Here is an 11273-nt window from a genome sequence, read left to right as displayed (position 1 = left end):
AATAACAAAGATATAACTAAAATAACTGCATATCAGTGCATCCCCAGTCCAGTGATTCACAAAGTAAACCATTCGTAATTATCACTACATTGTGGAGCAAAACAGAAACCACACAAAAAAAGATGTTGTCTCTAAGAAGTATTACATTCAAAAACAAATTGACAGTTTTAACAGTAAGAAAAAACGTAACTTTTATGAGACACAGTAAAAATAGAAAGCTCATAAAACAAATGATAAAGAACACTGCATTAATACTAATTATTCCACAGTTTAGGTGAATACTCAATTCTGATTGGTCCAGCTGGACATCCTAGCGGTCTGTTAATTTACGCTAATAGCCCGCAAATTGACCAATCTTTTTGAATCAATAAAAAATGTTCAATGAATTTTCTGAATCAAGTTGTAGGTTTAATGGCGCAGTGGATAGAGCCTTTGTGTTGGGATCAGGGGGTCACAGGTTCAAACCCCACTGCAGTCAGCATGTCGTTGTGTCCCTGAGACACTTCAGCCCAAATTACTCCTGTGGTGATTGGCCACAGTATTGAGTATGTAAGTCGCTTTGGATAAAAGTGTCTTACAAGTAGTGTGTATAGGGCGTGTTCTTTTTTCATTATTGACCACATCACTGCACATTACCTCACAAACATTAGCATTTCTTACCAAAAATTAACAAAACATACTTTTAATTTTAAAATGGATCAGCCAGGCTTGTGTTTTTGGTATGTCTGTAACCCATTCGCATCCTATTTTCTGCTGCTTTTGTGCTATGAAATGTTTTCTGGTGCACATTTACAATGTGGATATGAAAGGTTAAAGACGCATTTAATGACTATATGTACCGTTGTCAACGCTTTTATTGTTCTATAAAGTAGTCATGATAAGGTCAGGCCTTGACAGGACAGATGATCAGAGGTGCAGAGTTTTTACCACCATCATTATTACAGGGGCTGAAGAACGGTAACAGTTTCCCTTTGAAGGAGCAGCCAGTGAAGGAGTAGATAAGAGCTGCAGCATCTACGTCATAAAAGGAGACCAGACCCTCCTCATAATCCACAAACACCCCCACCTTCTGAGGCTGAGACCTCAGAGAGAGGCCGACTGGAGGGTCCGCATGAGCATTGTACCTATTTCCATTTCTCAAACATATCGCCCAATAGCCATACTGAGGGCTCATTGAGATTCCTCCCTTCCTATTGATCGACTCTCTGACCACTCCTAAATCCCAGTTTATCTTCCCCTTAACTTGAACTTCATAGTAGAATTTGCCTGCAGAGAAACCCTGCTTTCCTAAAACAAAAGTACGATTAGTAAATCTCTCTGGATTGTCCGGGAGATTCTTCTTCTTCCCACCACAATGATTTACTTCTTTCTTATCATCAGACAGTCTGAGTTCAGCTTGTGCTGTATCAGGATCAAGAGTCACATCCACTGCGCACCTCTGGACCCTCTTCAGCTCAGCCACAGGAAGCAGCTTCAAAATCTCTTTACTGATTGTCTCCTCCAGCTGGCGCACATTTCTTACTACATTCCCCTCGTATGATTGACAGACACTGACCTCTGTCCAGTCCTTTGTATGGGGAGGAGATTTAAAGGACTGGAAGCTTCGGAGAAGATGGAGGTAGTCTTTAGAGCGTACGAGATGCTCAACCTCAGAGCTTCTCTTCTTCAGCTCAGAGATTTCCTGTTCCAGCTCTTTGATTAAACCCTCAGCCTGTTTCTGTGCCATTTCCTGACTCACTTCTATCGTTTGAATGAGCTCGTTTAGTCCTCTCTCAACAGAATCCTTTAGAGCAGTGAAGACCCGAACACCTTCTGCTACCTCTCTGTCTGCATCTTCTTTACCAAGGTCGACTGACCGTGTGATCTCCTGAATCTTCAGTTGTCTTTTCTGGATGATCTGCTCAATTTCCGCCTCTATCTTCCACAGTTTGACCTTCTTTTCTCCATATTCTTTTTCCAGAGGAACCACATCATGCATCTTGTGGTCTGAAACATGGCATAGCAGACACACAAATGTCTGGTCGGTCTTACAGAACAGCTCCAGAGGTTTATCGTGCTTCAGACACATCCTGTCTTCCAGGTTCTCCACAGGGTCGGTCAGCTGATGTCTTTTCAGGCTTGAAGCTGTCAGATGAGGCTCCAGGTGAGTCTCACAGTAGGAGGTCAGACACACCAGGCAGGACTTTAGGGCCTTCAGTTTGGTTTCAGTGCAGACGTCACAGGGAACTTCTCCTGGTTTGAAGACTTGTTGCTCTGAGCTGCTGCTGCGGCTGTTTCTGGCTTTCTGTTGAGCCGACTGTCTGAATTGAGCCACCATCTCAGAGAGTAAAGTATTCACTTTCAAATCTGGTCTTGTGGCAAAAGCCTCTTTACACATAGGACACTGGTATTTGTCATTACTATTCCAGTGGTCAATGATGCAGGTATTACAGAAGTTGTGTCCACATGGTGTGCTGACTGGATCCCTGAACACATCCAGACAGATGGAGCAGAGGAACTGATCTTCATATAGCAGGCAGCTGACAGAAGACATGTCTGAGAACAGAAGTCAAAGTAATATAAAGTGAAAAGTTAACACCTATCATTTGTTTAAAAAAATATATCACAGCATGATTATTTCAACATTGTGAAACCATGTCATTCGGAAATGTTACTTCCTGCTTTTATAGAGCTGTTAGTTTTGTGTTAAGGCGGGTGGAACACAGTTAATTATAAGTTGCACTCACCAGTATTAGAGTAAGTTGTTGAGAAGACCTGATGAACTTAGTATAATATTTCGTCAGACAGAAAACCCAGAGACATGCCTTGACTGACTGCAGCTCCGAACAACAATGCGTTTTACTTCAGGAATGCTACACTGAAGCTACCTGTGTTGCTCCTCCTCCTGCAGCACCTCTGTATGTTCCCTTCTTCAGTGAATCTTAACTCTGGTGGCCACAGGAGGGAAACACATGAGCCTCAACTAGAGTACAAGACTCCATTTTCAAAATAAAACGCTTTCACAATCAATTTGCTCAATACTAATCAAACGTCAGCATAACATCCTTATAATGAACAACCAAGATGTATTGTCAGATTCAATGTCAGCTTTATTGCCAGAGTATGTGTAGACATTACAACATTTAACTCTCAGTTCTTGTCCTCAATGCACACATACACTTAGCCTAAAAAATATATATGCTGATTATTGTCTCGATAATGTGTCTATTAGACATCTTACAACAGTGAGCAACGTCCTTTACAATGCCTCTAAATTAAGATATTTGTGATTTCTTGTTTTGTTCAACCAGTAGTAAAAAAAACACAAAGATGACATAACATTTTTTTTGCGTAAAAGTTCAACATTTCATTAAATCTCTGGTATTTTATGGTGTTTTGGATGATTGTATTATTTCCCAAAAGTATTGTATGTGTTTAACTTTGTACTTTAGTTTATGTTGAAGTTAAAACTTCATGTAGTAGCCTAGCGTATTAACTATCACAGGTATTTTATTTGGAAAATGTTTAACCGGAAGTTTCAGCCACTGTGTTGTTTTGCTAACTTGATGCTAAGGGGGGAACCTGGTACACATAAACTTCTCCAGTTATGTATCATCTTAAATCAATGTCTCCGGTTATATCAGGGCAATTGGACCTCTAAATGTCCGTCTGAGGCTCTTCAAACACCGGGCTGCTCAGTTCGCTCAATCGCTCTTATTTTCAGAGCCACTGTTAGCATGCGGATGCTAACTTCAGCTAGCGACCGTTGGTACTAAAGTCGCCACACACATAGGACAACTGACAGAAGTGATACTTGTTTTGTCTTTCTTTTCCCACCGCCAGCACAGTGAATGATGTGGAAAGCAACTTTACTAGCGTTTGGTGTTTTGCTGCTGGCCTTGTTATTCGGGAACTTTGTTTGTTTGGGTTGGTTTCAACAAGACAGCAGCGTAAAACCCAAAACGCAGCAAAGCGAGCAACCGAGCAAAGCTTCTCCTTCTCCAGACAGCCAGGACCAGAGCTGCTTCTGCCATGTAAGTAACATTAAAACAGTGTTTGTGTGGCATTAACGGTGTCAAACGATGATATAAAGGTTGTGTATTTGGTTTCTAAAGCTTTAAACGTGGCAATACGACACAGCCTCTCCATTCAGGAAATATTCTAGCATTTTCTGCTGTCATCTTAATTTGACGTCACAGTGTGTGTGATGCAAGCTAGCAGCAACAATCTCCTTCTCTTTTCGTGTGTGAAAGTCACTCTAAATAAAAAAATAAATAAAATACAAACGTAGCTTCACAAAACATAAAAAATACATTGAATGGAGATGCAGGAAATAACATTTTGTAAATATAAAAGAGACCAAAGATAGTAAACCAGCAACAGTCTCCATCCTGGAATAAAACAGCAGGAAGAAAAGATGTAGGATTTGTTTAGGTTTTTATTTATTAACATTACTGGTCTCAATTCTTTAATTTTGCATGTATAACAGATCAAATCACTCTTAATCTGTTGTCAAAAGAACACTCTGTTTTCTGACTGTAATATTAAATACATGAAAAAAAGAAGCAAAAATCTCCATATCTCTTCGTGTGTGAAAGTGACACTAAAGCAATCTTTTTTATATATATTCTAGCAGTAATCAAATACAAACGTAGTCTTTATTTATTCCGGAAACTACAGACATGGTTGGGAAATAGCAACGACGTTGCTCTCTTTTCTTTTAATGTTTTTATCGATCTCCTAAATGAGAATTACTAGCGAAAGATAGTGTTTGTCCACGTCCCATTGAAACTCATTAAGTGACTGTCACATTATGTAATAATTGATTTGTATTTACTGCGTTACTCCTGGTTTACCTAACTTCCGTTTTTTCTAAAACGTATGAAGACTATTTCGAGGATTTAAAATTAAAATTAAAATAGGATAATTATTGAAAGCAATACATACAAATAGAAGTGTTATAATCGAATTGTTATGTTGTGGATTTTCTGCTGAACTGATGTTATTTCTATTAGCAAGTAGAAAAGCGTGGTGTAACGTGATTGGCTGAGGCATAGCTCCCGTCTTCTGTCCTCTCGTGGGAGTTGTAGTCTTTCGCCCCGCTACTAGCAAACGGTGTATACGGCTTCCGACCCGGAAGTGGACTACACAATAGTAGGGCGCTTGTGGAGAAGGCGGGATTTACTGTTGACAGCTGGTTGCTTGGAGGCGGGGCCCTTTGGGGGGGTTGGCATTGGCACTGAAAGGTTTGTAATGACAGCTCAGTCCACAGACAGAGCTGCTGCTGCTGCTGTGACATATGGGCTGAAAGTTTGCATAGAGGAAGTTTTGATTTGAAGTTAGAACACAGAAGTAGAGATATCGAAACAGCATGCTGAGAGGGATTTGCCTCTTCCTGCCTCTCGTGGCTCTCAGTGGACTGCTCGGTGGACAACTTCACACAGAGGTTTGGTTAATGTGGCTATACTTTACTGAGATTTCCCAGATGTGTCTGTATAATACAATACTAGACATAATGTTTCAATAAGTAGATGATAAGATCATAGCCGTATTATTCTTGTTGTATTAAATAGCAGACAAGTGGCTCCATATGCTTGGTCATACTCTGATATTTAATTTGGTCTAATACATTCATTTCACATTTAAAACATTGATATTTAAAGCTAGACAATTTGCTTTAATTTACAGCTCAATCATTTTCTTAGAATTTCCTTGGTAGTTTTCTTCAATATAAAACCAAGCCTAATTATAATGTATTACATATTGAATTGGGCACTTAAAATAAACAACATCTAGCCATAGTTATTATACAGAGATTTCGATTTTGGATTTACCTTCCCTCCAGGCATACATATTTGTCAGTGATGTGACGTTTACTTAAATGAGCACCTGGGGGAACAACACATGGGGAAACACTGATATGGTCATTTTAGGAAGTGAATCTGTTTATGCAAATGACTAAACCGAGAGAGCCATTAACAAAGCTCTGAATCGACTACCTCATGTATCACTTCTCCACAATATAGGAGGTATAGTCACAGTATGTTGGTGTATCTTTTGTAATATTTATACCTTGAACAAGCTGTGCCCACTATTGTTGTAAATAGTTCAAAAAAGATCGCCTGATAAAAGAAAAAAAAAAAAAATCTAAGAAAAATAATAATCATGTGAGAAAGAGAAAATTCACACAATGTTGATATTTAAATGTATTTAGTCTTCCTTTATGTATGCAAGGGGACGTATGATTACATCATTTAAGATTGTTGGTTGTTTTTAATACAGATGTGTGTCCTATCTGTGATGGCAAAAAGTTGTCGGTTCTGTTAAGAAAAACATAATTTAGTATTTATTTTAATGTTTTTAGTGCCTTTTTAAGAATGTTGGCCTGGATAGTCGTATTATGAAATGTGTATACTTTCCCATTTTAATGTCGACTTGGGCTGTAGGTCATTTTTCACTATTTTCTTACATTTAATGGACAAATTATCAGTCTGTTTTCAAGAAAGAAATCATCAGTTTAATACGAAAAATGCTTCTAAATTTTGTCTTGTTTATTGTGATAATACAAAACCTACCAAAAACATGACGTGTTAAAAAAAATGCCCTCTCAACAGTGTTTGTGTTCAGAGCAGGTTAGCTGTTTTTTAGCCCCCTAAACCAGGTGTGTGTGCTCTGGATTAAAGCTACAGGTGGTGGTTGGTTACTGCTAACTTTAAACGATAAGACAACCCAAAGCCTCTTAACTGCAACAGGGTGGTGTTAACGCCCCCACCTTTAATACCTCCCTCTGTTTACCGAACTCTCCTCAGATTTCAAACTCTGGTTGTTTAGTTGCTCCTCTGGTCAAACACATTAATCTGGAGATTGAGGTGTAGCCTTTGTGATGATCAGAGGGAGGTCTGAATTTTGTATGAGCTGTTTGGGATCAGGTAACACAGCCCTGTGCGCTTACACACAGCAGGGGGTGGATGTATTATGTATGGCAGTGCAGTTAGACAACAGCCTGTGTGTCTGCGGGCCTCCTGCTCTGAAAAGGGGAAAGTGGCTTCCCAGTGGAGTTGTTAGTGTTTAGCAGAAGGAGAGCCTAATACATCTTTGACACAATTATACAAATATCCTTAATGTTCAGAATGAGAATACGTTTATTCGTCTCACAGGGGGGGCAGCTACATTGTAACAGCAGAAAAGAGCCAAAGACGGCTTAATGTTACCTAAGAAGCATGCATACAAAAGTATTAAAGATTTTTTTTTTAAATACACAATTTACAAAACACACATCCTGTAACAGTTCTGAAGATTTAGCAGCCAGGTATATATTGCACAGTTATTAACGGCATATATATATTGCACATAGTTCAATGGTATTTAACAACAAGGGGTGTTATAGTCTGTGTGGTTGTGTGTGTAATGTTGTTTCATCGATTGTTTGAATCCTTCAGAGATTACAACGATGTCATGTTTGGAAATATTTTCTGTTTTATAAAATTGTGGCACCTTTTATTGTAATAATGATGTATTTGTTATATCTACAGATAAGCTAAAAAGCTAAAAATGCACATATTATTCAACCTCATCTTGATTAATTGAAAAAGTAACTCTATAGGATACAGGTGATTTAGATTCCAGTCCATGTAGAATTGAGTTTGATATCTAATAATACAAATGACCACCTTGGCTTTATCTGCACTTATATCTAGCGTGTGCACTTCAGGCTAATTGAACTCTGTCATTGGCTTTCCCTATGACAGCTTTCAGCTATTTGTAATTAATGAACGGAGACACATTAGTGAGTAAGACAGTGAAGCAGAAATTGAAAACTTGCTCAGGATCTAAGATCTTTTTTGGGTCATTGTTCTGTCTTTTTTGTTGCTCATGTGTGATGTCACTCAGTAATCCGTGTTTCTCTCTGCTCCAGCTGACGGGGGTCCTGGACGACTGCTTCTGTGACGTTGAAAGCATCGACGTCTTCAACAACTTCAAGATCTACCCTCGAATCAAGAGGCTGACGGAGAAAGACTACTTCAGATACTACAGAGTAAGAGCTGCCACTTCTCTGTAAAAACAATCAGCACTCGGGATTAAAAGCGTAAAAGAAGGAAGTAGTTCTCAAATACGACTCAACGTCTCACGTCATGTCTGAACTTCTGCCCTTTATATTATAAAAGGGGTGAGCATCAGATTTAAGAAGTCGTAAATATGAAAATTCATGCAAAGTTAAACATTTTCAAATCAAATTCTTATTTAACTTATTTGTTTGTTTTTGTTTACTTCAAGGGACACTAGCTCACAAGGATGTCCCTTTCTCGTCACTTGTGTTTTCTGTGCATGTGGTTGTTTACTGTAAAGTCCAGTGATCAGCTTCTTCTTGTAAAAAGAAGAAAAACGATACACTTTGGATGTGTGAGGACATATAAGCGTTGAAAATCAGTTCAAATCAATCATCTACTCGTCCAAACATTTAGTTTTTCTTTTGAAAATCTGTGTAAATGATGTCCCTTCACTTTCCAGTTTTGCGCTGTCCTTAAAAAAGACTCTAGAGACGTTAAATTCTCACATTATCGCATGAGAACATTTCTCAAGTAGTGGCAGCGTCTGCTGGTGTAACCAGCCGAGGACACGCCCTGATATTCAGGTTGGTGCAGGTCTGTCAAAAGGCTTAGTTCATCAAAAAAAGGCGTCGCGTAAAACAACAACAGCTGTTTTATTATTAATTCACATAAAGCTGTTTTTATGATCCTGTTGCAGAACAGGAAGGATGACTGAAATATTGTGAAATACTCAAACTATTGCAAGAGAAAGTGTGTTTTAGTGAATACTGTAACTACAGTTTCAAACCTCCATGTTATCCTCTGGTGACGTTTATAGCTTTATTTTTTACACTTCTGCTCCGTCTACCGCTGATAACACCTTCTGCTCTGATGACATAATGTGCCACATGAACAGATCGTCAGAAGCAAAGCATCAATCCAGGAAAATCCTTTGGAAAAACATATTTAAAAAGCTTTGTTTGAGTCAGTCTGTTGGTGCCACAGGAGGAAAAGAGGGCTGAATGCTCTGAGGAAGATGCTAATTGAGTGTCTGGTTTAGCACTTATTAGAATGAATGGGAAAGAAGTCAACATCTAGGCTATGCACATTTTGAATAGAACAAATTGACCTTAGATTAAACGAGAGGTTACATTAGTAACTAAAACTAAAGTAAGTTACTAAACGTTAGTCCTTAATACTTAAGTGTAATCATAGCCTTCAAAAGTAAAATCATGTTCTGATACCACTGCTGCCGAGTTATGTTAAGAATGTCACTCTGCTGGCACGTCATGTCTGATGCCACATAGTGAGTGTAGCTGCTCGAGCTAATGTTATGTTAGCATTCGCTGAAGAGGACACGCTGTTGTAGGAGGAGCACAATCAGAGATATTACTGTGAGAAGGGTTCACTGATGAGAGAGAGAGAGAGAGAGAGAGAGAGAGAGAGAGAGAGAGAGAGAGAGAGAGAGAGAGAGAGAGAGACAGACAGACAGACAGACAGACAGACAGACAGACAGACAGACAGACAGACAGACAGACAGACAGACAGACAGACAGACACGACTTGACTTGACTTGACTTGACTTGACTTGACTTGAATCTGACTTGAATCTGACTTCTTCACATGTATTTTAATATAAAAAAAAAGCTATTTCTCGCTTAAGTAAGTATGTGGGATGTATAACCTGCCTTTAGAGACTTATTGCTTAGAAAACAAATATGAGAACCTGCTTTTTAAATAATAATGGATTTAAATGTAATCTTTCTGTGTCGCATGGCCAAATCTCCTCTGATACGAAGCACCATGAACTCATGTGGAGGTTTTTCTGTATTTTTTCAGGTGAACTTGAAGCGACCGTGTCCTTTCTGGCCGAACGACGGACACTGTGCCATCAAAGACTGCCATGTGGAGCCCTGTCCAGAGGTCAGTGTACACACGCACACACATATACACACACACACACACACACACATATACATATACATATACACACACACACACAGAAGAATTAACACAACTTTTTAAGCAATAGTTTGGATTTATTTTAGGTCCCTGAAGTCATCGTCATGTTTTTTTTCTACCTGTACTTTCATTTTAAGTTGTTTACTGCGTATTACTTTAGTTTCACAACATATATGCTTTTTAAAACACAGATAATTGTAATAATGTTAAATCTGTTTCTTATTGATTTTGTTTGTTTATTTGTTGATATCTGTGTTGTTTTACAGAGCCAGATCCCAGTGGGCATCAAGTCTGGGAACTACAACAAGGTGAGACTGAGAAGATAAATGATGGGTTTGAAACTTAAAAAGGTTATCTCTGTTCTCTCAGCTCGAAACACAGCGGAAAACAACATTGAGCTGTAAAAGAAAATCTATATATTGCACAGAAGAAGTGTACTTCCACTAGAATGTAGTCACAGAATATACTTGTTAGCAGATCAACTCAGCGTTGGTTTGAATATGCAATGCAGTGAATCTAACTTTGTAACTATCTTTATCTGTGGACTGAAAACCAAATGGAGTTTAGCACCAGCTGGGGCTTTTTCCACCACTTTCTGTCTCATTAGCTGATTCTGTACACACACACACACAGACACACACACACACACGCACACACACACTTTACTCTCCTAGCACTCAGCTTATCTGCTCTGCTAGTTTCCACGCACAGACTGAGTTGGCTCGCGGCCTGGTGTTTGTCTTGTAATGACCCAGAAGTGTTCTGACATCTGTAACAGTCGAGGTCGAATGTTTTTCACTGACCGTCGGCTGGGAAGCTGTTAGTCAGCGACAAGAGATGAAAGAAAACCCGACTCCTCTGCCACCTCAGCAGTATGTGATGAGCGTGCAGTTTGGAAGTGGAGAGGTTCATCATAAAGGCTTAAAGTAATACCTGAAATATATATATATGTTGAGCATCAAACTCAATCTCTGTGTTCTTTAAAAAGTGGCTGTTACTGGTTTGTAATGTTCTTACTGATGGAGTCTTCAGTTAGCTTAGATTGCAGGGTTGACAGTCAGGAGGGTAGGGATGACAGCTTGTAGGATTACTGGTCGTGCTAATGTTGTCCTGTGTTCACCTCTGCACGTGTGTCCTGTGTTCACAGTGCATGACATTAAGGATTTTGGGAGATGGCCCTGTGGGCCATCTAAGCTAATTTACAGATGGCCCTGAGCCCAATAGAGATTGCCCTGAAAAATGCGCGCGGACGAAATGGCACGAAGGGTTTGGGGGGCCTCCCCCTAGAACATTTAGATTTTGCAG

General features: G+C 39.3%; 2 protein-coding genes across 2 annotated transcripts; one reads left to right on the top strand and one right to left on the bottom strand.

Annotated features, from left to right (window-relative positions):
• Positions 1–499: 499 nt before the first annotated feature.
• On the bottom strand, positions 500–2898 carry LOC104957968 (E3 ubiquitin-protein ligase TRIM21-like). Its single transcript, XM_010785648.1, has 2 exons — positions 2727–2898; positions 500–2535 (listed from the first exon to the last, which is right to left on the bottom strand). Exon 2 carries the CDS (start codon positions 2531–2533, stop codon positions 884–886), a length of 1650 nt encoding a protein of 549 aa, XP_010783950.1. The 5' UTR covers positions 2534–2535; positions 2727–2898; the 3' UTR covers positions 500–883.
• A 2360-nt stretch (positions 2899–5258) lies between these two features.
• Positions 5259–10294, top strand: LOC104958012 (ERO1-like protein beta). The gene is made up of 4 exons (XM_010785707.1): positions 5259–5425; positions 7895–8014; positions 9846–9929; positions 10235–10294. Exons 1-4 carry the CDS (start codon positions 5351–5353, stop codon positions 10292–10294), a joined length of 339 nt encoding a protein of 112 aa, XP_010784009.1. The 5' UTR covers positions 5259–5350.
• The last annotated feature ends 979 nt before the right edge of the window (positions 10295–11273 follow it).

The sequence above is a fragment of the Notothenia coriiceps genome, unplaced genomic scaffold (assembly GCF_000735185.1).
Source record: "Notothenia coriiceps isolate Sejong01 unplaced genomic scaffold, NC01 NC01_scaffold00028133, whole genome shotgun sequence".
NCBI lineage: Eukaryota > Metazoa > Chordata > Actinopteri > Perciformes > Nototheniidae > Notothenia > Notothenia coriiceps.
The sequence above is the reverse complement of the archived record's forward strand: the minus strand, read 5'-3'. Positions and strand labels throughout refer to the sequence as shown.